Raw genomic sequence first — 26,063 nt, 5'->3', positions numbered from 1 at the left:
GTTTGGATTTTACTAACTCAACCTAAATGCAATTGAAATTGTTTGTATGAACTCATTTAAAAGAAAAATGTTTTCAACAGTAGATGACAGTGATTGCAAGAAAGACTTAATAGTTGTCTTTTTACAGCGCTTCATTAATTCCTCAGATAAAACAAGTTACTGCTATGGAAACTATTAGCTACATAAAAAGGTGGCACTCCTTTGTGCTTTACAAAGGAGTACTGTTTTCATCTGTAAATCCAGAGACTACTGATCTGTGCAGAGATTATTTCTGTTTAAGCCAAGGATCAGTGTCTTTTCAGCAGGAATTTGACTTTAGCGTGTTTTATCGGCTTTTGCGAGATTTATCAGACTGCTGAAGGCAGGCACCGATACATATTAAAGTTTCTTGCCGATAGTGGAAATGAATGGTAGAAGGGCAAATATCAACTGCCAAGTACTGAATAGTGACTCCTTTTTCTCCTCTTGATGTTAAACATTTATTTTACACACTCTGTCACGGGCAAAGATTCCTGCTCGGCAGTTCGGGCTGGGTGCGCCTGCCCCCCCCAGCTGCTCCTCTCCACAGATCTATTTGCTTTTCAAAGCTTATCCTCTCCACTTCTGCCAAAGCAATTTCACTGCAGGGTCTTGTCAAATCCAGCCTCAAACAGCGACGGCCTCAAACAATTCCTTAGTGCTAAAAGGTCAAAGATCCTACACAAAACCATGTTTCTTGTTTCCTCAGCTCTGGAGGCATACGCCTGCAAAAACCACTTCGCAGCCCAACTTCAGCTTAAGAGGAGGACCAGGGACACTGCTGGTGTCCCAGCCTGCGAGGTGTTTTACAATAGCTGTTAAAAGGCAATATAACGTACCATATAACAACAAGAAATACAGCACTTGCAATGCAACAGCCCAGAGGGAATCCCCTCCCAGCTTCTTCTGCCCATTAACTTGAAAGGTTATTCCTAAGCATGAAACTACTGGGAAAAGTAACGCACCTCTAAGCACGTTTCTTTTGAGGAATGCTAATAAAGTTCACGCCTGAACCAAGTTATGACACACACGCTAGGTGCTACCTCGGCAGCGCTCCACAGCACTGCTCCATCCCTCAAAACCCGAGGAATAAGGAAAAGAGCCGGTTCCCGTCCTTTCGGCGCCTCCCCGGAGCACTCCACACCTCCGGCACATCCGCGACTGCCCGCCCCGACCTGAGGGTTCCAGCCCACCCCTGCACAGGTACGCCCGCGCCTGTGGGTCATCTCCCACCGCCATGTCCTACGTGTTCCGGCGAGACGCATCCAGCGCGAAACTACGGCCTCGCGAACGGGGAAAGGCGCCGAAGGGAGCGCCGTTTCAAGTTCCCTGAAGAAATCGGGCAGCCAGCTGACCTTTCCAGTGCGATCAATGAAAGGTTCGGCCGCTTCCCCCTACGCTCCATACAGCCGGCGGTCAGCCACGCTGCTCCACACCTTCGCAGAGCGCCGGATGATCACGGGGCACTCAGCCGAAATAGAGCCCGAGAGCCGCCGAGCCCTCACGCCGAGCCCACCCGTCCCGCCCCCGCCGGCACCTGCCGCCCCCCCGCATCCCCGCTCACCCCTTGAGCTGCTCCCTCATGGCGGCGGCTGCTCGGCGGCGCGCGGAGGCAGGAGCGGCGCGCGGAGACAGGGGCGGCGCGCTCTGCCGGCCCCGCCGCCAGCGCCGCTGCAGCCGCCCCGCCGGGGGGGCGGGGGCGGGGCGGAGGGGGCGGAGCTTCAGTCACGCCCCGCCCCCGCCTCGCCCCCGCCCGGCTGCGGTGCCAGCCCCGCGGAGAGCGCCCCGAACATCCTTCCGACCCCCCTCTACCCCCATCAGCTCGGTGGCGGGGCTGTTAGGGCATCTCGCCCCCTTCCCTGCCCTCACCTGGGCTGTCGCATCTCTTCTGGCGGCGGGATGCGGCGGCTTGAGGAAGCCCTCGGGGATTTTTTCCCCCTTTTTTTTTTTCGGGGTGGGGGGTGGGGATGTTTTTTTGTGTTCCCCCCGGCCCGGCGGGGAGATGGGCGCGTGTTGCAAAGGAGTTGGCTTTCAGCGGGCTTCGGAAGAAAACTTCCTTAAAATATGCACCGAAGCCGGGACGGATTTGAAACGGGCCTTAACGTGGATTTTCGCTTCGCAGCTGTTAATTTCGGCGCTTAAAACGCCGAGTGGTTTACTCGTGAGTGAAATGGGGTAACTTCGTTTCTAAGGGCTCGCCTTGGCTTCGCTGGAGAGGACAAGCTTCTGCCCCGGAGTTGTCAGAGCAGAAGAAATACTTCTGCTCATGCTGAGTTACTGTCGCAATGTTTCTTTGTATAAATTCCTACTTAATATTCAGCACACAAAGAACAGCTCACAGTCTCCTTTTAGTGTTGCGAGCGTTTCAAATCAGCGCAGCCCGTCTCCTCTCGTGCAAGTTTTACATCTACGTTCTTTATTCCTTATAGCAGTCCTGCGTAGAGAACCGAGTCCTTCGCGCAAGCAGGTAGTTTTTCAAGCCTTACAGACTCTGCTTTCTCGGTAAATCCACCCAAAAACGGCGCCTTTCAAACGTACTAAAGAAGTCCCTGCTTTTACACTGGGAAGATGCAGGCCTAGAAGCATGGGAAATGCACCTCACTTATAGTTTCTGTACCACAGGCATATCCCATAGACAGTTTTCCTGTTCCTTAGATGTCAGTAAGCATCTTGAACTTGGTGGGTTTTATCCTAAGTACCAGGACGTTTAGGGCTCACCTTAAGGCTCCAGGGAGCCGGGTTATCTGATTTTAGGAAAAACTCAACAAGCAGTTCAAGGACAGCCCTCTTGTTTTCTCCTAGAACCTTTAGAAGTGTAAGATGCTCAAGGTTCAGCCCTTCAGGCCCTCAAATGCAAATACAAAATAGAATTGAATGTTAAATTCTCTCAGTTTCCCGACAATTTAATTTGTTTTAAAAGGTCTAATTCACGGTTTTCAGTTACCTTGGATCTGCAACACTACCCCAACACGGAAAGAAAAAGAGGATTAATTTTTCTGCAAACATAAATCACTATGTTAAAACTCATTACACTCTGAGGATTTTTTTTTCCATTTGCTTCAGTGGACCTGGTAGTAGATCAATTACTATATTAGATAGCTCAGTTTTGCGGTGAAAGAACTGGCTGAAGGCTGTGGATCGTGTTACATCTACAACCTCATCTTTCCTCACCTATAGCTAAGTTTTAAGAAGTGAGAGATCGCTCTTGAAGTCTTTAAGATAGGATGTTTAGCACATTACTTGGGAGGAACCTCACAGTCTATTACAAGGAGAGAGCAGCTGCCCATGTCATACAAAGGGACTCGGGGTAGCCAGAAGCCTGCCGTTTCACACCAAAAGTGGTTTGTTTTCTTTCAAGAAGTATCTAGTACTGACACCCCTGATACACATTCCTTCGTTTTTTACTGTTTCTGGAGTTTCTTGGTCTGCCTTAACAGAAGCTTGATGCTGCTATTATCATGTTGCTCTCCTTTCCCATACAATACTGCCAAGTAATAAGAATTTAAAAACCAGCCTGAATTTCTCATACTTTGCATAATCTTCTTTCTCCTTGAGTTACAAATAAAGCATTGTATTCAATTAGACTCACAGCAGGTGAAAACCCCAATTAGTGAATCCATTTTCTTGGCTTTTTTTCCCTACCTTACACCCACACACCACTTTTTTTTTTTTTTTTAACAATAAAGGGGAACTCTGAGTCATTCCTCAATTGAAAAGCAAATTAACCCTTTGATCTCCCAAATCAAACTATGACCCACTCAAGAACATCCAGAGGAAAACAAGAATGTTGAAGGATTAAGGGATTAAGGCCTATTGACTTTATAATTTGATTTTATTAAAAAAAAATCTATTTAACGTAGTTCTGATTGTTGTCTCCAAATTCACAAAAGGTTTTCACTATTTTGATTGACCTGAAAATTGTGGTTTTGCTATATAATGTAGGCAAGTAATACCACTCTTATTCCAAAATATTTTTAAACTAACCATAATTTATTATAAAAATATGTTTGTTTGTAGGGTAAATGGTGACTGTCTTTGGCATTTGTAACTGAAGCCAATCTTTACGCCATACTTAATTCAAAGCCATTTATTTGATAAAAGAGTCATCGTCTTGTAGAAAATAAAACAGGATTACAGAGTAAGCAGAATTTTAATTCTCTGTGGTGCTTTTCTTATCCAAGGGCTATTCGGTCAATTCGTACACCTACACAGAGACCTTAATCAGAAGGAGAACAGTGTTTACTTCTTTTATACTGTAGGTTTGTTCTGGACTATATCTAATCAAGGTGTCTTTCTCTTCAACATTTAACAACATCAAGTGCTTAAGGGAAAAATCACAGTCCCTTAATAAATGAGGGATACTGATTATAGGCTGGCTTGGTATCCCAAAATTCTTTCAGGAAAAAACAAACAAACAAACAAAAAGATGAAGTGGATTTTCAGGTAGTCTGACCGCATTGCTTGCTGCCTAAATGGTTACTGATGTCTGTGCATTTGAGAAGCCAGATTTTTCAATTTTGATATTGATACTCTTCTCAGAATTTTGTTCCTTTTCTGTGGGGAAAAAGCTGCAGGCATACACATATTAAAAATAATAATATGAAGATAAAATATTTTGTTAGATATATGAAGATAAAAAATTGTTTGAGTATAAATCTTCATTGATTTCATGAAGATCAGCATCACTACTCTATGTCACAGACAGATATGGAAACCTGAACGCAGAAATGGGTAGGGCCTTGCCTAGTGAAGTGAAGTGAAGATATAGCATTTTCCTATTAACAAAGTTGTGCTTCCATAGTTTCATGAAATGTGTAGTCTTAAAGCCACATTGTAAGTGTGGCTTTACTATTTCTGAGTTATCTGGGTAGTGGATTAGCAACACTTGCCTTGTGTATAAGAAGACGTGGTGCCTGGTGTCAGGCTGGGTAATCCATTCTGCTGTTTGAGTCTATTTTGTTTTTCTTGGTATAAATAAATACTAAGAATCACTTGGAATGGCACGATGACACTTTCCTGAATCATCTGCCTTAAATATGGTCCAAGGGCTGACACCTCCAGGATTTCTTCAGTATTTGTTGATAGCTCTCTCAGAAGAGCCAAGAAGAGAATAATGGTTTGGGTGCTGCTGGTTTGGGCTTTTTTTGGGGGCTGTTTGCACATTACCACTGGAAGCACACTAAAATGCTGTAAATGCAATGAAGAAAATATTTTTGAAATTCTGCATTAATTTTCCCCAATATTGCACTGTAAATTAAAGACCTACTAAACCACTCATAGCTCTGTATAATCAGTTATTTACACCATGGGAGAGGTGGGGAAGGAGCATACCACTTTCCATCCAGGGGCAAACCCAATCCGTGCCCTGTATGAAAGGAAATTAGCAGGTGCTGCTTTTTACAGATGACTCATTCTCCGTGCTGTAAGGCAGATGTGTGACAGGCAAGTGGAGCTCGCAAGAATTTACCCGACATGTTTTACTAAGATGCTTTTGGAATAGACAGAGTAGAAAGAAGAATCCTTGTTATTTTCTTTTTTTTTTTTTTTTAATAAAACTAATTCTGCAGTAAATATTACAGAACTTGCAGCAATTTAATGTGCAGTAGGGAAAGTATTGGTACAAAGCACGTGTGACAGGAGTACGTCTCTTCCTGCTGAATGCACAAAAGCACAACCTCTGCGTTCCTTTGGGCTGTACTTGCTTTTACTATAATAAAGACACCTGATTAAAACTGAAATCTCAGTCACCCTAAGAGTTGAGTATCACGGAGCTTCGGGAGCAGTCTGTGTGTGCCTTATGTCTCACTACATTGCATGCTGTTGATAGAAGATGAATGAGAGGCTGCCTGTAATTTTGGATATATTAGATATACATATGAATTTCATACTGCTGAAATCTCAGAAAGGCTAATTTGGAGAGGCTACTTTTTTTCTTTTTTTTCCAAGCTGATAGTGAAAATTTAGACACCTTGCGGTTACAGAGTGTTTGTTCAGCCTACTGCCAGGTGTATGACCCTGAAAAGAGGAGCAGAGGGAGACTGAGATTAAGTTAGATTACGTGCATTGTTGGATGCGGTGGATAGCGCATCCAGGTTCCACCAGGGTTATGAGCTCTTCAGGTAAGCACCGGTAAATACCAAAAGCTCTTTTCTCCCTTCCATACCAAACCACTAGAAGTAAAGAAATTAAGAAAGAGATAACCCCTGCTCTTCTGAGATGGAGATGAACTGGAGTGTGAATAGTCCCAAGAATGGGAAGATCAAGAAGAAAAATGCTGGCAAAATACTAGATAACCAGAAGTATTAAAAAACCCTCTGAAGTAAGGCTTTTGGAAAGCTAACAAAAAAACCTCTTTAAAAAAATACTTAAAATCTACCAGCAGAAAACTGATGCCAAGCAAAACTGCTTGCTGATCTTTACAATCTACAAATGAGACTTGAAAAATAATAATTATACCATAGTGAATTCTTGGTTTGAGGAATCTGTATTGGCAGAATGAATGCTTATCATTTCAGGGAGTAAGGTTGAGAAAAAAACGCAGACTAATAAGGACAAATTAAACAAAACAATGACAGCAAACTCCATTTCTTACTTTTCTTTGTGTACTTGGTTAGAAATAACTGACTGTTTTGGTTCCTGGGGGATTAAAATAAGCAGGATTTCATAAACAGTCTTGCTCACTGGCTCTCTTTTCACCTCAAAATCTTTCTTTCCATTCATAAAATGATGTGTTGCAAACACAAAAGCAGACTTCCCAATCCATTAACTTCTCTGCTGTTTCCTGTCCATGTATAGATCTCAACAGCAAGAAACTCTGCATCTTGCAGACCTACTTCACTCAGAGCCCAGAAAACCCAATGCTAGCTACCAGTCACTGTGCATTCTCGGTCCCTAACAAGTAAGTATCTCTCTCTTCCAAAGGCTTCCACAAATGCTAAAGGAGAAGCAGACCTTTGTTTTTTACTAATTTACTTTTTGGTTGCATTCCATAACGTATGTATTTTTGACACCATCAAATCTTTTTTTGTGACTAATGTCATACAAACAGAAAAGTTTTTGTTTTCTTTCGTTGAGAAAGAAACATTATCTAGAAGAGAAAATGTTCAGCTGGGAAAAAAGCCACTTAGATCATGCTAGGAGATTATATACTGGGATGTTCCAATGGCAAGACTGCACTCAGGTAGTAAAAGAAGAGGACAATGAAATCTATTGCATTTTATGACAGCTATATTGTCGTGGGTTAGGCCGCTCTGGCAACCAAACCGCCCCCCCCCCCCCGAGTCGTTCACTCACTCTCCCCCAGCCCCAGAGATGAGGGAGAGAATTAAAGGAGAAAAGGGAAACCTGTGGGTTGAGATAAGAACAATTTAATACAGATGATTTAATACACAGTGTAGATGCTCACCACCCCCTCGTATGCAAAGCCCGTCTCATCCTGAAGCTGCAATCCCGGACGAACGCGAGGCCCCGAAATAGAGAGGGGGGAGAGAGAGAGAGAGAGAGTACTCCAAGAGTGGGAGTACTGGGAGAGAGAGGAGGAAAAAAAGGCAATAGAGCAAAAGCGCAGCAAGCGCAAAAGAGCAGAAGCGGCGAAAGAGCCAAAGCGCAAAAGCCCTTCTGTCCGGCTGTCCTTCACCTTTATACTGGGCATGACGCTGCATGATATGGAATACTAATTGGCCAGTTTGGCCCTCAATCTTAAGTCCCACCACAAATCACAAGGGGAATCGTGGCTCCCTTGTCCTGGCTATGCTCCCCCCTTATCCCGCCGTGTTTCTGCACTCCGGCACACTGAAAAGTCCTTGGCCAACTACAAACATCAGCTTGCTATCAACATTCTTCTCAGAGTGAGCCTCTGAGTAAAACCAAAACACGGAGCTCTTCTAGCTGCTAAAAAGAAGAGCTAACACTGTCCCAGCTAAAACCAGGACATATATGCACACAAGTTCCCAATCAGACCACTAGCTAGGCAAAATTTGCACTTTTTTGAATTAATTAATTTTGATGTCTGTATTTTAGGAATGGATACTTTGCTGTGTTCTCACAGAACTTGTAGTTTTTGTTGCTTTAAAATATACTTTGAACCTGTCATAACTACCATATTATTTCCTCAATGATTATAATATACTATACATAATATTATAATATATAATTCCAACAAAAAGAGGCCCTGACTGTTTTTATGTACACACTAGGCTTTTTCATCACCTTCTCAAACATGTCGAGGTTGTCGACCTTAGCAAACATGGTAAGTTTAAGATCTGCTCCCAACCTTTTCCCTAGATTGGGCCATGAGGAGCCATGATGTGAGAAAGGGATGGTTCTCCCTCCCTGGTAAATAAAACTTGTGTTGATTCAGTTTTAAAATCAGAGAGTCTTTAGCTTCTCCAATACCCTGGTGCAACATGAGCAAAGCTTGCTCTTCCTGCGTAGCATGACTGCTCCTCCTAAATGTCTTATGTGGAGATTCAGAAATCAGAGGGAAGCGCAGCACTGCACTTGGGCAAGGAACCAGCCTAGAGAAGTTATTGAGAGGAGGGAGCAGCTACACCTAACTAGCTTCACCAGTAATTCCATCCAGGCTAACTCCTCCATCTGATCCGGGTGACATTTCTCATGGTTTATTTGCATAGAAATGCAGCTTCAGGTTTAGGATTGTGCAACTATTCCCAAACTGAGGTCAGACTTGGTAACAGCAAGAAAATAATTCTGGAAAGGAAAAGTCTATCATCTGACATTTCTGAAATCAAAACTTTTTGTTTCATTTCAAAGCAATATTCTATGCAAAAAAAAAGATACTTTAACTTGACTACAAAATGAGGCAATTGTTCATAGAGCTCTGGCAGTGTCCTTTCATGGCAAGTGGCAATAGTCTCTTCCTGTCCATGCCAAAGAGTGAAAATTACTGTTTATATATATAGTCGTTTGAAATGAATACAGACCTACAGACACCTGCATTAACTACTGCTTCCAGAGTCAGATGAGTCAGTATCAGCTACCATGGAGCCATGTCCTAGGGCATGGATATTATTTTATCCTAATTGAATCTAAATGTATGTTAGCACTTAAATACTTCAGTAAAGAGGCATACGAAGGAATTTTGAGGTAAGATAAAAATTATTTCTTAGCTAAGTGTAAGTGAGGGATTTCATTCAAGTCTCCCGGGGCAAGTTCAAGCATTTACGCTTTGGCACATGCTTCACATAATTCCAGACAGCTTCTGCTCCTTCCTTTTACTTAACTATAATATGGTGCTTCCTAACAAAGTTATCCTCCCAGCTTTTGCACTTAGGTATATTTGTGTAGCTCCTTCTGTCTCTGGCACAGGAGCTGGCAGTTAATTCAGGAAAGGATCCTGTATATGCTGGCTGATAGAAATAAAACATTGCTAAACTATATTGCACAGTTTAAACTTTATGTTTAACTAAGTCTAACAATGGGAATGCATTTAATAGAACTTAATGTCTAGGCATACTTTCAATATTTCATATGTTTGAGTTGAGCCAAACCTCTCACGGTACTTCTTAACAAGGCTTCAAATAGCTTGCAATTATATTGGCATGCATTTTTTCAAGAAAATGGAGTCTTTTAGTGAAAGAATAAACCTTCAAAATGAAGATTCCCTTTCTAGCAACATAGCTGAATTCGCCATGAATAACTTTCAATGAAGCTTTGATATATATGGTGAAAGGTACACAGATGACTTTTACGACCTACCGTAGTCCATTATTAAATCAAAGACAATAGTGATTGTGTGAAGCTCAAAACCAGCAAAAACATTTTTTTTTTCTTTCTATACTGAGCATTTTCCCACATTGAACTGATCAAACAATTTCCAAATTTGTATTTGGAACTATATTTTTCATCTTTAAGAAATTGCTTTCCAAAGTGCCATCTAAATCCTGAACAATCCACACAGCCCTAAAATATTAAGGATTTAAACCTTGGTAGGGTTCATATAAACATTCTTAGACCTCTGCTGCTACATCTAACTCTCTTGAACACGTTATCAGAAATGTCAACCTACAATCCTAGCATATCAACATCTTCAGCTTTTCTAAAATAGTCCAGACTTAAAGAGAAAATTCTTATTGTTAGAACTAAGTGGAGTTACCCATCTTTATCATCTCCCTCACCACATGACACAGAATGCCAGATCATTTTAGAAGTTCAAAATATCTACTCTATATTATTGGTCATAAGAAACATCACACAGTTTTTGTCAGTTTCCTCTCAAGGAAAAAAAGATGCATTAAATTCAACCAATTTTTCTCTATATCTACATAGTACACTACAAATGCAGAGCATGCACGAGATCCAAACCATTTGTTTATTTAATAGTGTCCATAAGTTGGAATTCTATGCTGTCATAAATTTAATAGACATAGAAAATATATTACCTACTGTGTAGAAGATGATTTTCAGAGTGTCCTCAAAATTAGGCAGAAGGATCATCTAAACTGACACCTCCTATCTTAGAAAATGTTACAACTGCTTCAGCATTCATCCTTGATCCCAAACCAACAAAATCAGACTGTCAGGTTAAGAAAATATGGTGGTGTTTTAAATAATCATTCTTCTCTGGAGGTAAGTAATTTTCCTTCAATTACTATCAACAGCTCTGGCTCATGGTTGCCAGCTTTAGTACCAAATGCCATTTTGCAAACAATTAGCACCACTTCAGTTAGTGTCTTTCCAATAATATGCATCTGCCAAGAGAAAATAAAAAAAAGACCTTCAACCTTACCTTCTAAATAACAACTGTGTTAAGATATGTGGTGTTTAAATACTTCTGTACTTAAGTAATGAAACTTATTTTTGCTTATGGACATTATACTTTTTATCAATATTTGGAAATGAATCTCTTGTTGCTTTTCCACAGTTTTGTTGCTGCAGTTGCTCTTGTTTCTCATTCTTAAAAATACGCAGTCATTATTTCTCAAATTATTATCCTTCCACCCATGTCCCTCAATTTGTTCTGTTTTTAGGGTAACTAACAGAGCAAATAATTTATTAAGGATAAAAATAATTTGCAAAGATTTGCAGAAGCTGACAGACTAAGAATTTTGCCAAACAGAGCCCAAGCAGGGAGTGAAGGATTAGACCCCATCTAATCCACTGGTTTTATCAAATCAGTGTGTTTAAAACTGAACTAAAACCTTCAGAGAGTTTTATTTTTAGCAGCTTGCCATACTGAGTATTCATTTGGCTATATTCTAAGAATTACAATTTAGGATTCAAATAGAAGAAACATATTTCTTGTTCATGAGTAAGGTATCATAATTAAAAGTATTCAATTCCCCCCAAAATATCTTTTTTTTTCTTACTGTATGCCATATTTTTATTATTTGTCTGATAATTTTCATAGTGAACTTTACACTTCACTGAGGCTACTATGTATTTTAAAATGGATTATATGTGATGAAAATGATCATTTGGTGATGATAGTGCACTCTGTTGTGTCAGAGATGAAGAAAATGTCTGGGTTTAGTACTTACTTCTATATCAACACTGTACATGAAACTTGGTAGTAATTTGGAGCAAACCAGGCCAGTGGGACTATGCCCATGCTACCATGTAATTAAATGATTTAGTCTACAAAATAGCCAAGAGAGATCAGCTCTCCAAATGTGACAATATTTTGGTTATTTGGACTTTCTAGTGGCACATTCTCTTACACTGCTATGTGTGTCTGCCCTGAGAATAGCCGTCACTTCCTGGGCCAAATTTCACACAATGACTCTTGTTCTCATTGCTGAGAGCTGGACCGCTCTACAGCAAACCGGCCATGGGACTCCTCTACTTTTGACTGAGTGCTCCTGTAGACCTAACACGTGATTTTATTTACATGTGTATATATATGTATATGTATAACATTTAATTTTTTTTTTCATTTCAGATTGTCCGACCTAATGTGGGAGTTGTTGCAGCCCAATTGCTGCAACAACTGCAGTATCTTTTTGAAATTAGTTGGGCCTGTCGCTGCAGAATAAATCAATCCATCACTTTAAATGGCAAAAATATGTCTCTGCATTGAGGAACCAGAAGAGTTCTAGATAGCTCAAACCCCTGTGATTTAAATACCGTGCAGTAGAATACTGTTTCAAGTGCTTTACTGTGCTGGATCCTCAACCTTTCTTGATAAGCCTACCAAAGAAATCAGCTGGTAATCAAAATAATTATTTTTAAGTAGTGATTTTCTATTCAGGAAACAACCAATTTGACAAAACCAATTCACTACCAATGAAGGGCAGTCATATCATAATTTCTTTTAAAGTGTGCTGAATGGTTTATATGAAATTATTAAAGTTTGCAGCAAATTTTCTAAGGAAAAACAACTATTATTTTCATGCAAAAACTTTGTAAGCTGGCACAATTTTTGACAGAGCTAACTAATTGAAGATGTACCCCTAGTGCATACCAGCAGAGCAGCTGGCCTCTTATGGTATGTCTTTCTAAGAGTTCCATTATGTTCAAAAGAATGGTTTAGGTAGCAATTTCTGTAAGAACCTGTAAAAGGTAGGACTTAGAAGCATACTCATCCGCTCACTTGGACTCCTCTGTATTCACATACACTACAGCATCTTGCCAAGTTTGTAAACTGCAAAAACATAGTGTGCAATGACAGTCCTCTAACCATTTTAGTTTACTACATACTGAGATGAATTTAACTTCCAAACAAAATTTTGGCTGCATTCCTTAGTGAGTACAGGTTGTTCTCACATTGGCAGACTGTCCCATTCTCTCACTCAAAACAATTTGATGGATTTTTAATTTCATGGGTTTGCTTTTTCCTAGATAGGCACAGTTTATATAAATCAGTTCCAGCCACCAACTCCAACATTGAAAATGACAGTTCTTATTTTCTTGAGTTAGGTCATTATGCTGAAATTACATTTTTCTCCACTTCGTCTTTTTGCGTAATTTGCAATTAAGAGGATAATTTGAAATACCCTTTAGAGAACAATTTAAGTGTCTATTCTATAGTTTTCCTCTTTCTAACTCAACGTTTAATAAAATGCTAAGTCTGACATAATTTGGTGAGAAATTTAGCACTGAATTTCAGCGAATTCAAGATAAAGCAAAAAAATACCTACACATAAGCAATACAGCACTATTCTGGGCTACTGTTCTTACATGTTCATTTATTGTGTAAATATTATTGGTTTCAGTAATACCTTTTTTACAGATATGGTTTGATCTCATCCTCCCTGCCTTGACACTATCAGACTGCCCACAACTAAGTATAGGGAATTTAAATAGTACTGTGGTTACTAAATTACTAAAAACACTACAGAGCCAACCTTAGACTGGTGTGTACGTGTAAGAGCAGAATTGAGACTGCTATTTGTAAGGAACCCTTCGGTTTTATTTCAACAGTAAAATAAATTTTTGGTCTTTACTGGAGCATAAGGGCATAATGCAGCTGTAGAATGAGGAGTAAATGTAGAAATCAGTGAGCTTTAACCCTAACTGAATTTTCCATCAGCCAATATCCAAAGGGATCCTCTGGTCAGTCTCTTGCATGGTATAAAGTAAAAAAAATATATATAGTTAAGAATTGCTATGTCTTTTGCAGACATAAGAATAGGACAAAGGTAGATAGGGAAGTGGTGGATATACAGTGTAATGACTTCCAGCTGTTATATCATCTGTCTACTGGTAGGTATGTTGAAATAAATAAATGATCAAAAGTAATCTAATTAAAAAAAAGATCAACAAAGTCAGGATGAGTTTTTTGAAATAAGACTTTGCAACACAAGTGGTATGAAAGCAGCAAGATGATTAAAATGCAGAAACTTATTTATTATACATTAGGTAGATCAAAGCTTCTCAGTGATAACAAGGCACTGATTGGGGGCTGCCACTTGTTTGGTCTCACTTGCAATGGGAATCTATTAGGTGAAGCTGTGTTAAAGGTTGTCGGTACCTATTACATTTATGAAAAACTTACATTAAAAAAACCCCAAATTATTATTCTTTTGCTGAAGAGATTTACTTATTATTCACCAGTACATACGTTACTTTCTTAGTAAATACAAAGAGGAAATTCTGCATGATTCAGGAAGGTTTCTGAAACAAAATATTGCTTTTTCTTGAGGCACATCACATACTTTAAAATAGTGGCAAAAAGACCTGAAGAATATAAAGTTTGAATATACTTGAGCTGTGGTTTTGGAGAGTTCTGAGCCTTGCAGCAAACTGAGCTCAGAGAGGAAAGATTGTGGTGAGCCAGTTTATCCAGGGAAACTAAAAATCTAGAGAACAAGGCAGGAGGCAGTTTTCTTGATTTTTTTTTCTTTGGTTGGTTGTCTCTTTTGTCTGACTTCTCCACAAAGAAGAGGAAAACTATGACTTCAGGAAAGTATGTGGGTGTAAATGTCTAACTATTATTGGGAGGATCTAATAAAAAGAGAATTGAGGAAAGCTGAAAATCTGCAAGGTGCAACAAGGTAAGGCAAGGCAGCAACGATCTTTGTCGGTGTCCTTGAAACTTGCTGCAGGACTGGCAAAACAGATAAGTGGAACTTCCATCTGGAGATGTCAGAGCAACATTGGGCTCTCAGGACTTTAAAGGAATGTTTGTAGGAGATAAACTTACTCATAATGGAAAGAGAAAGGAAGAGTGAGTAAGAGTCAGAAATATCTGTTTATAGTCAACAGAAATTTAATTTGGGTTTATCAAACTTGGGGAAAAAAGTTGACAAGTATTTTAAAAACCACCTGTATCGATGGACAACTGTTTAGGAGGTCTCTGGGTGTTATAACTATATGCCACTGACCAAAATCAACAAAGGGACTGACACAGAAGAAAGGAGTCCCGTTGGCTGACTTGATCCAAACTGAAGAGGACTGCTGCGAGACCACACGATGTGGGCATACCCATAGGCGAGTCTGATAAAGGATTCACACTGACAGATTCTTTTCCACTCCTTATTTCTAGAATAGTGAAAAAATGCCCCAGAGCAAAGCAAAGCAGCACTGAGGGTTTTGCGCTTGATTTTCTCAAGAGAAAACTATACAGATACAGATTTGCCTTTTGCCAGCAGCAAAAGTTTATTTCACAATACTTTGGGCACTGAGGTGAAAAAACATGATACATGAGAGGAAATGCTGAGAGCCAGATTCTGATCCATTTTATGCTGTTAAAAATAAGAAGTAACTTTCCTGAAATCAGTGAGCATCTCCCTCAATCCATGCAAACTGCTTTCAGAGCAAAACTAAGATGTAATTTCCAAACTTCTGACAGTAAGTTTGATGGGAGCCTAAACTGCCCCCACCATAACTTGGAGTCCTGTGTAGGTTCTTCTGCTCATTTCAAGATTGTTGGAGTGCGAATAAATACTTATTCCTCCCTCAAACTGGAAAGAGGAGAAGAAATAATAGCATATGAAAGCAAGTACTAACACGTAACGACTATTAGTAAGGTTTTCATTGCTTTTATGCCATAGCACACTTAAAATATTGGAAAAGCTGATGAATGAGGAGTGTGCAGGAGAAAAGACTGGTCAAATATGAAGATTATGAACACCATCTGCAATCGAACAGTCTGCTAAGTGTTTTAAATTGTTTGGTAATGCCACAGCAGTGCTAAAAGAATAAGCACTTCCTTTAACAGGCAGTGACTAAAAGAACATATAAGGTGAGTGCACCTGTGGCCAGAAAGATAATCTCTTGGTGGTTTTCATTTTTTTGCTTCTGGTGATGGTGTATGTCAAAATTGCTCAGTTCAGAAATCTGAAGTTCAAACCAGTGTTTGGAAACGATGGTGAGCTCATCAGTAAGAGACATTTGAGAATCAGTTTTTTAATCTCTAATTTTCAGGTGATACTTAAAGTAAATGTAAGTATAGAGATAAAATAGCTTTTCAATAATTGTATTCTAGTGGCTAAAATGCTCTTACTGGCAGAAATCTGGAAGAAATTTCCTTCTAAACAGTGAAGTAAAATTTCAAGATGCCTTTATTCCAAATTACTTGCACTAAAAGTTTATAGATGGAGAAATAAAAATGTGGTTTAGGTTTAGTAGTTCTAACTCTTGGTTTTAATTTTTTATTCCTGTAATCATTGACATTTCTAGCTACAAAATACATAGTCTGTTACACTCAGGAAAACAGCTGCAAACCACTTATTTTTACTCTCCATGGCTTCTACAGGTTGAAGCTGGGTATGAAGAAGATTAAGATACAGAACAGAAAGTTGAGGATATTTCATTTGCTTACTTCTGCTTCCAGAGTTCACTCTTTAGGTGGGAAATCTGCAACTAGTATAGCATATCTGAAATCCGTACTCACAGACATGCATCTCCTGTATTTCTAGACTAAATGCAGAAGCATCTTTAATGAAGAACTGCTTCAGTAGCTTTTTCAAGGACACGCATAAGTAGTAAGTATACATACACATATTTTGGGAAACATAGCGTTTACCCATTTTGGATAAATAAAAAAATGACAGTTTCCTCTCATTTGCCACAACACTGCTCAAGGGTCTGTCCCTGAATGAGTGGAGCCTGAAATGGAAAATAGGAATCTGTCATTGATCCTTCCCAGAAAAGGTCTCTCTGCCAGTCATTATTACAATAAACAAGGCTATAAAACCCTTGCAATTTAGGTAAATTTTTCTAATGATGTTGTAGTTCAAACTATAGTTTATAGTTTGTAAAGAGCTAATAATCTAAAAAGATCTCCCAAGTGGATTTAAAAAATATGTAGGTTACTTGATGATTATAAAATTCAGCATTACAAGAGACTGGTATTGAACTTACTCAGTTACAAAGCAGCTTGCTTAGACAGAATACTAGGCATGAAACCTTTTAGTTAAATGAAGACCGAATTCTGGATTCAGTGAAAATTGTTCAGTTTTTACGACACTCCACCACTGAATTTATCTGAGAAGATCAAATGGCAAAATTCTGCAAAAGATCACAGTTCAGTAAGTAACTATCTTCTCTGCAGCAGGGGACGGAAGGCTCAAAGAGAGAAAATGAACTGCTTTAGCATGCAGAATCTCCCAGAATGCATCTGACAAGCAGCAAAAAAAGAGAAAAGTAGAGTGAATCAGCACAGAGGAAAAAATAACGTGACCTAGCAAAAAGGTGCTTCTATAAAAGAAAGAAAAGGAGTGGTTGAACAAATGAACCTATATGTCAATGTTTCAGAACCTCGAAGTTACTGCAATCCCCTTCTGTGTTAAAGCTCTCCAAGTGCCGAACGCCAAATGTCATCGGTCAATCCACCATGGATAGTTTTTAGTTAACCTGAGATGATTTTCATCAGGTATATACGTGTTAACAATTTTTAAAGGTTTTTCTGATTCTGCAGATCTTAGTAGCTGAAAAATTAATTAGTGCTACAAGGGCAGGTACTAGCAAAGCAATTGCTGTATGAAAATCTGTCACATATATTAAAATACAGGAATATCTTTCATGGAATGGATTATATTCCCAGCTTTTGCCATGCACTAAAGTATGTTTACTCATTAAAGACTCTTCTCTGCAAAAATCTACAAAATGAAGTATTCTAAGAAGATGAAGAGGAACGAAGGAACCTTCCTGTGCCAAATTAAAACCCAGAGACATAATGCTAGAGAACATTTAGTTACTTCTAATCTGTGCTCATTAATGACAAGCCAGGATATATCAAATTAAAACAGTAGTCCTTCTACTGACCTCACCCCACTCATCATCTACTTTCCTTAATGCCTTTCCCCTTGCTTTTCTTTTCTTAACCCCTCTCCATCTGCACACAAAATATTTGTTTTTAGAGGACAACTATTGCTTCTCCTGTATCAATTGCATGCTTTCACTTGAACAAGGCATATGCATACAGGATGCCTCAAGGTGCATTTAGGAGATGTGGTGCTAAACTGTTTATTGAACTGCAAAGTATTGCTGCAACATGCTCCTAGACATGCCTCCAGACAATTACATCCTCTTTAAACTTTCAGAAAAATAGTAGCCAGCATCACCTCTTCCAATAAAGGACATTGGAGTATACTCATACTCTACCCTGTTTTCCCTTAGAGAGAGCACCCTTTTCTTCTCTCCCCAATTCTAAATTGTGCAAGATGATGAATATTGTTTCACTAGAGATGATGTATGCATTTACATTTCAATTCCTGAGAGCGAAAAAAAAGAAGAATAATATATAAATAGCATAATTTAAACACCGAAACCAGCACGGAGCAAATGTACACTCCACTTAATGGGGGATTGACCATGTTTCACTGTGCAAGCATCCTTTACAAATTCTCAGCAGAATCTGCTACTTGGTACAGATTCTTGAGTAGAAGTGACAGACTTCATATAAAACTGTACTGTTGAGCAGTGGGCTGGCAATGAATAAATGTCACTCAAGAGGTCAGACATACACGGTTGTAGAGACCGTGAAATTCAACCTCTGTCCTGAAAAATAAATACCTAAAAAAAATGGGAAATTCTAGAACAGTGTCATCCAAATGAATATAATAATTTTACCTGAAATGTATGGGTTTGAGCCTTTTCTATTTATGAACGACCAGTAAAGAAAAATCTTTTTTTGGAAACAAAAGCACAACAAAACATTTGCTGTTGCCCTGAATACTAATGATGGAAGACTGTTGCTATGGTGATGCTAATTTTAACGCTTTTGCCTGTGGACTTCATATGAACTGCCCGTTTTAACTTTTGCAAATGTCATTTACAAAATGAAAACCCATTAATGACTGGCGAGGGCACAATGTTCCACTTTAATTAGAATAATAAGGAATGCTGATGCACAAAGTACAGGTTTGTGAATTGCTACAAAGCCCACACTGTCAAAATTAATTACCAGTGATGAGGATTTTGTTCTCTTTTTTTTTTTTTTCAAAGGAAGCTTTAGAATAAAACAACCATAGCTTGACTTGGAGTTGAAAGTGGGCCCTCCTTTTAATACCGAGGTGGAATAAAGAAGTTTCCAAGGCTGACAGTATAGGAAAAGGTACAGCAGAGCTTAGAACTGTGATTGAGCGATGCTAAATTAGCACCGACTCCAGTAGTGAGAAAATGCAAGTGTCAACGCTGCCAGGAAAAATAAAATATTTTTCAGAGAAACACCTGCTCAGAAAACCAGTTAGAATTTGGAAAACAGAGTTTGCATTTTTGAAGAATTTAAAATACAAGCTGAGGACAAGAAATTGAGTGGGTGCTAGGATATGATTCTCGTTTGGGTTGGCGAGGTATTGCTGTGACTTGTTAATTGCCAAGTTCTGGGCCAAGTAGATGTTTAGAAAAAACAGCGTAGATTTAGTTTGTAGCTTGTAATGCACTAGGCCCTTGCAAATCATCAGCACACATTTCTCACAAGACGGGGAAAAGGTTGCAACTACCATTTCTAATTTTGGGGAAATGTCTGAGCATATGAAGTAGGTCCTGTGCTGTTGAAGGAGTTTCAGTGCAACGAGGAAAGCATGCTACCATGAAAAGCATCACAGGCAGCTGCTGAGAGTACATTATTCAGACTAATTGTTATTATTAGATATCTCCATTGTAGTATAGCTTAGAGAACCTAATTTAGAGTTGAGATCCATTGTATTGCATGCTGTTTGAATAGAAAGGAAACTTGCCTTCTCTTGTGAAGAGCTGAGCTGGTGAGGAACTTGATTTGTCTTTATGCTACATTGCTATTTCAGAGCGAGATCACTGGAAATGCGACTGGTGTGAGGAGGAATAGCTGCTAAACATTTTCCTAAATTCTCAGTCATGATAGACTACAGTGTAATGAGCAGTCAAACTTTCAGCAACATTAGTACGAAACCCACTCTCAGTCTATCGGTATGCTTTAGTGCTGGTTTGAAACAGCCTGGCCAGTTTTACCCTTTACTTGCTGGCTATGTGCAAGCTACTGTACTTGCACACACAGCTCTGAGCTCAAGATAGCTGGAATTTCATTGTATTGTACAAAAGAGAAATACAGCAAAAAACATAGATTTGACTGAGAACGGTTGTGTCTACTGAGTCTGATTTTGTGTGTAAGGTTTTTTTTCTAGTGATGCATTTACCCAGAACTTGTTTCCCTCTGGCTGCTTGGTACACGCTGGAACTGGATGACCACTGAATAGCATTCTCATCAAAGACCACCTTCTGTGAGCATCCACTACTCATATCAAAGGGGTGTTCAGAGCAGAGCTTTATGTTGAAAATGCAAATGTCAACAATTGAATATAATTTTTGCAGAGAATACTAGTATTCTTCTGCTACTGCTGAATGCAGCTGTACCTAGTGTGATGGACAGCCATGAAGCAGCCTGTTACTCTTGAGAGTCAATGTGCTCAGGATTATTTCATATTTCTGCAGTATCTTGCCCAATGGTATATTATCTCAGAACAAGAAGAGGCAGAGACTGACACTGTAAATTAAGTTAGGTAGCTTCCCAATATTGTGAGGCTACAAAGGTTTAGAGTTTATGGAATTAATGGAATTTATCTGAAAGAGAGAAAAGAATTTGAGATAATCATCTCCCAGAGAATTTGTACTAAACCTCATTACCAAGACAATTAGCTTTTTATGATTCAATGTCCAGGCTCTCCATACAAGAAAGTGGTGTTTCTGGCAATGTCAGCCCCTGCCAGCAATGATGGACAAAGAATTCAAGGGAGTTTAAGTTAATGGAGCCTGGTGGCATGGGGACTTCTGTGGGATCTAGATCACTTCAGTCTTCTTCAAGACAGGTCAGGCACCTGGATAAGAAAGGAGTACTTTTGTTGGTTTTTAAAATTCTCTGTTAATCCACATTAGTAGGTAGAATGTGAAAAGTAGCTGCCTTTTCTGCAGAAGTACAGTAAAACTGATACAGTCGTACTTAACCAAGCAAAAAAGATACTCCAAAATATACTCTGAAGTTAGGTGATGGAGAGAACAAGTGCCACAAAAGAATTTCAAGTTCTTCTCACATATTTTATAATTCGTGCAATAAAGTACTCTAGGCTATTATAATTCATTTTATGAGTATTGGTAATACAGTGAACACAGCATCTTTTAATGAGCCAGTAATGGCTGAGGCTGAATTGGTTTACTGCCAATCAGAACGAATGAGTACTAAGTAAAAATATCTCACAAGAAGATGACAATTTTAAGCAGAAACCAGAAAGAAAAAATGTACTTGTTTGGTACAGGAAAAGGAGAAAAAAATTTCAAGGAAAAGCAAAACTAAATGTGTAAGTAGGCATAAAGCGCATATAGGAGACTGAAAAGGTAGCTAACAGGCAGCAAAATAAAAAGTGTAAAATAGCAGAAATGTCAACAGAGAAACATTGAGGTTTGAAAGAAAACATTTATTTTGGTCTTTTTGAGCTTGGGACTTAATAACTGTCTAATGGCAAGTGTTATAAAGAAAACAGGAAAAAATCTGTAATTAATAAGTTGCATTTAGAAGACATCAGCACAACTAAATGAAACAAAACTGTGAAAGGAGAGGTGATGGAGTCGCTATTAGGATATGCCCAGGACCCGAAAACTAAAAGCAGTTCTAAGAGAAAGTAGGGTAAAGAGGGTGATGGGCTGGAGGCAGAGTGTTGCCAGTGGGAGGACTGGCTCTGCGAAGGGAGCATTAGAAGGCAAGGGGAAGATGCAGAAGTTAATGGTAAATTATTACAAGGCAAACCCTGACAATAAGCAAAGAGAAGACAAGAAAGGACAGCAGGAAGATGGTTTGTTGAAAGTGGTGGAATGACCTAGAAGAATGTGGACACTGAAAAAATTCTTGGATGACAGGAAATTGTTAGCGACCGTATTAAGAGCTGTTTTAGTGAGAAAAGGGTACCAGAAGCTAGAAAAGACTGGGCAGGGAAAAAAAAACAGAGACTAGAAATAGACACGAATTCCAGGAAAAAGAAGGGCAATGTTCTGGATATTGAACAGTGTCAGTGGAGAGATATGTTTTGTTTTATCAAGGACAACCCTGAAGAAAGAGACTTCCATGTACGGAAGAATTAGCAGATAAGCTTCAAAGAAAAAGCATCGCTGGAAATCAAAAGTCTTAAACAAGTCATTTTGATATGCTCCTGATGTCTAAGGGACTGAAGAAGTTAAGCAAATAGACTTGTTCTCTAATACCCAGCTATTTAATGTTCTAAGTCATTCTTCCAATTTCTTGTTTTGAAATATATTATCTGTAACTGATCAAGAAACTTGCTATGACCTCAAAGGAAACTTATTTTGAAACAAGAATTTTCTCCTTCAAACAAAAAATGCCTTTAAACTCTTTATCCCTCGCTGTGACAAGCCCTTCACTTTGAGTTGTTATGCTGCACATTAGTACAGCATCAGCTTGATGAACACGATTTCCTTTGTCTTAGACAGACCATATGGTCTGTCACTGGTTGAATATTCCTCCTTTTTTTTTTTTTTTTTTTTTAGCTAGTTTCTAAATAGTGTTCACAAAAAAATCCCCAAACACTGAAACTGGAGATCATCAGGTGGGTAGTCGCTGTAAGTTTAGTTTAGGAATGCTTCAAGATAAAGATATCATCTAGAAACAACAAAATTCAGAGCTGTCTAATGTGCTTTTCAGTCATGAAAGTACTGAATATGGCTGTCACTTAGTGCCAGCTTTTCTTTTGTGCTTCACATCAAAGGCAATTATGAAAATCATGGGGTTTCTTTGCACAAAACATAGTCATTTTTAAATTATAAATGCAAGCTCTCTATACCTACTGAAACTATCATTGTCAAGTTCAGATTTTAAAAAAATTCCAAAACCCTAAAGGCTTGGGTTGGTGAAAATCTCTGAATGATAGTTCAGCTACAGAGTTCAGTTTTATGTTTTAAACTGCTCAATTTCAGAATGATTTTTAAATGAACTTGAACAAGCATTGTCTTACAAAAGACACACTGAATATCAACATTGTGTCATGAAAGCAAATTTTTAATACTCGATGACTTGGTAGTCAAGATTCAGCAAAACACAGCAATAAAAATAATTGAATATCACTGCTATAGCTAAAAGCTGATAAATACACAGAAAAATATTTCACATTAGAACTTTTCTTATACTAATGAAATTTGCTCAGTAAAACTGGCAACTGCAGTATGACTGGAGCTGGTGATAAAATGGAAGTAGAGGATGCTTTTAAATACAAAACTAAATGAAATGCAAATTAATGACATGCAAAACTGTAATCAAGATGTAAGGAAACCTATCATAAATGTAGGCTTGTTTACTTCAGAGCTTTTCTAAGTTTAGCTGTTTAATCACATTTATCAAAGTCAGTGCATGATTTATAGATTCCAGGGAATCTCAGCGAACCTGGTTAAAAAAACCCTCACTGATAGGAATTTTGCTTTAAACACTTTTCAAATTGTTCCTTAACTACTTGGGCAGTGGTATTCCCAGGAGTAATAGAATGCGTATATGTGCATATAATATATTATTTTAACCTTAGCATTCCTATTGAATTTGCATTTTTAAACCTTCAAGTGAAGTTTTAGTTAAGGGAAGATTTGCCTATGAGTTTACTTCATATTGCTGTTATCTCTATGGTTATATCTGAAACTAAATTATACATAGATATTCTTAAGGACATTTACAGTCTTCTTTACGTCTGTAATGTGTTTACTACTCTGCTGCTGCTGTTGTTGCTAGTATCTAGTAGTATACGCAATTGTTTTAACTTTTTCTGTTTTCTAACAGGCGTGTAGGTGAGGTCAGCCAACAGTGTTGCCATTGATGAAGTCTGAAAGCCAAATACGATTAAGCAGAGTTAAATTGAAGATGAAATAGTAGATAGAAATCACTAATCTGGGAGGACATATGCAGCTTCTGATTTTCTGATGAAGGTGCAGCTTTTCTGTGTTTCAGTATGCAGTAGAATCCATTAGTTTTTGTCACATTTTTTACAATGTTTAGATGTGTATCAGTTTGCTTATAGAACCTCCAGGATGGCAGATGGTGGATTGGAAAATACTGCTTGGAAACAAAAACTTATTTTAGTATTCCAGTATTTTTATTAAATTGAAATTTAATACCTTACTTTTTATTTGTCTTCCTCATATTTATTTATTGCACATTTTCAGGTCATAACAGCTAAAATACTGGAGCAAAACCAATAAATCTGTATGACCACATACTTTTTAACTCCAATCTCCTTGAGATGTTTATGGGATATTTCCTGCTGCAAAGGTGTCTCCTAATTATGAACAAAGTATTATACCCATGTCTCAACTAGAAATGCTTTAGGCTGTGATTAAAATCTTAGCATGTGTTTGATGTGGGTGATATAGTTGAGATGTTTGTATGAAGTCATCTGTTCCCAAGTCAAACACAGCAGTTTTGTAGCTAGCCCTTCAAGTTTTAACTCCATGCCTGTAACCTTTTTCTTTAGCAATTTTTCTTACCATGCTTCATGCAGGATGTCATAACCTTCAAGCATTGAGTTTTACAACATTTTCTCCAATAATATAGCTTTTAAGTGAAAAAATGGAGTTAACTGTTAAAAATCAAGCACAGAAAAATGTATCTTTGCCCCTCTGCTCCTAGGAGCACAGGAGACAGCTACATATCGAAATTCAAAAGTCAATCTGGGCTATTTACTAGATAGATCTCTAAAGCCTTTTTTTCTACTTAAGTGTTAAAATAATAGAAAGTTTTCTAGCAGATGACTAGATAGATTCAAAATATCTGAATGAGGCTGAATTATCATGGGTTTAGATATTTAGATTCTTTTACAACCTTTATCTTTTGCATGAAAATTCAAATGTGAATATTAATCCCCCACATTAATTTGTCATACAGTTTCATTAACATAATCGTGTGTAAATTCACATCATAAAGTGTGAAGTACGGAAGTGAAGAATAAAACTTATACCAACAACTTTGCACGTATTTACAGCAACCTGCACGGTTAATAATTTATTGCTATATTAGGTGAGTTTGTGCCTCGCTCAAGCCCCCAACCTAACACTTAACATACACCATTTACGCAAACAAATCCTGGCCCTGCTGGAAAAGAGGAGGGAGGACCTAGACACACAGAGTGAGCAGGCATTAGGTAGCAAAGTTTGACCTCTACTAACTGTTCTACTCAGAAGGCTGTAGACACCATTTGGTGTCTGTGCAAGGCTGGCTATACAAAGAGTGCTACTTGTTAATGACTCTCTGTTGTGTTTTACCACAATCTCATTTTCTGAGCTCAATTACCATGGAAAAAAACACAGATACTTGTTTCATCAAAACTACTTGTAAGAAAAGCAATTCATTCAGAGATGTTGCGATGCATTTTTTTCAATGGTTTGTTTTACTTAAATTATCTAGCCATAGATTTCCTAACAGAAATTTATCTGATGAATACTTAAAATTCAAAGCAAATATGCAGCATGCAAGAAGCTGCCAAGCCTATACATCATATTTGAAATTGTAATTTATCTCATAAAGTTCAACTTTTAAATCAGAAAATGAGAAGTAAGCAAAATGAATATAGATGATTTGATCATTCCTAACCTATTAGTTAGAATCTTTTCTTAAGTCTAAATGCAATCTTACTGACATTTATACAGTTCTCAGTTAATTCATTTTATGTTTCCCTTAGAATCTATGAGCCCTAAGCACAGTATATACACAGATTAGTTCTCAGGATCGAAGGTCTAAAGATAAGGATATTACAGAACTTATTTGCAACACAGATCTGATTGCAGCTATTATCGGACAAGAAAAACAAATAAGAAAAAAATCATTGAAAGGGATTCAATAAGGAGAAAAATGGGTCCAAAAGTCCATAGTCATGATTCAGTAAGTAAAGACTAAACAAATCGCTCAAGACAAGAAATTTGCCAAGACAGGTGGAGGATATTCCGAAAAATAGAAACTTAATTGCAGTTTGTAGGAGAACTGACATCTTAGAAGGTCAGCGAAAGAACAAATTCAAGAAAGATTCAGCAGCTTCAGTGAGTTCGTTTTGGAAAATAAGTCAATCTGGGAAAAAACTCTGACCTTGCCCTGACAGACAGGCCACTTAGAGAAACAGAAGCAGCCCAGATGATATGTGCAATTAGTGCATTCTCAGTCTTCTCTTGGTTGTTGCGTTGCCCTAGAA

The 26,063-nt window shown here is 38.5% G+C and overlaps 1 protein-coding gene across 6 annotated transcripts in view; it reads right to left on the bottom strand.

The window, feature by feature from the left end:
• The window catches only part of DMD (dystrophin), a 1,192,425-nt gene that overhangs the window by 84,259 nt on the left and 1,082,103 nt on the right, over positions 1–26,063 (bottom strand). For 2 of the 6 annotated variants that reach the window (XM_086608752.1, XM_086608760.1), the window contains exon 1: positions 1,583–1,602. The exons of the other annotated variants lie outside the window; for them this stretch is intronic. In XM_086608752.1, the coding sequence (XP_086464878.1) occupies positions 1,583–1,602 (20 nt within the window). Of the gene's footprint in view, positions 1–1,582; positions 1,603–26,063 lie in introns of those variants that run through there. 6 annotated transcript variants of the gene reach the window in all.

Source organism: Tauraco erythrolophus, chromosome 1 (genome assembly GCF_009769465.1).
Source record: "Tauraco erythrolophus isolate bTauEry1 chromosome 1, bTauEry1.pri, whole genome shotgun sequence".
NCBI lineage: Eukaryota > Metazoa > Chordata > Aves > Musophagiformes > Musophagidae > Tauraco > Tauraco erythrolophus.
This window is presented reverse-complemented; position numbering and strand designations above follow the sequence as displayed.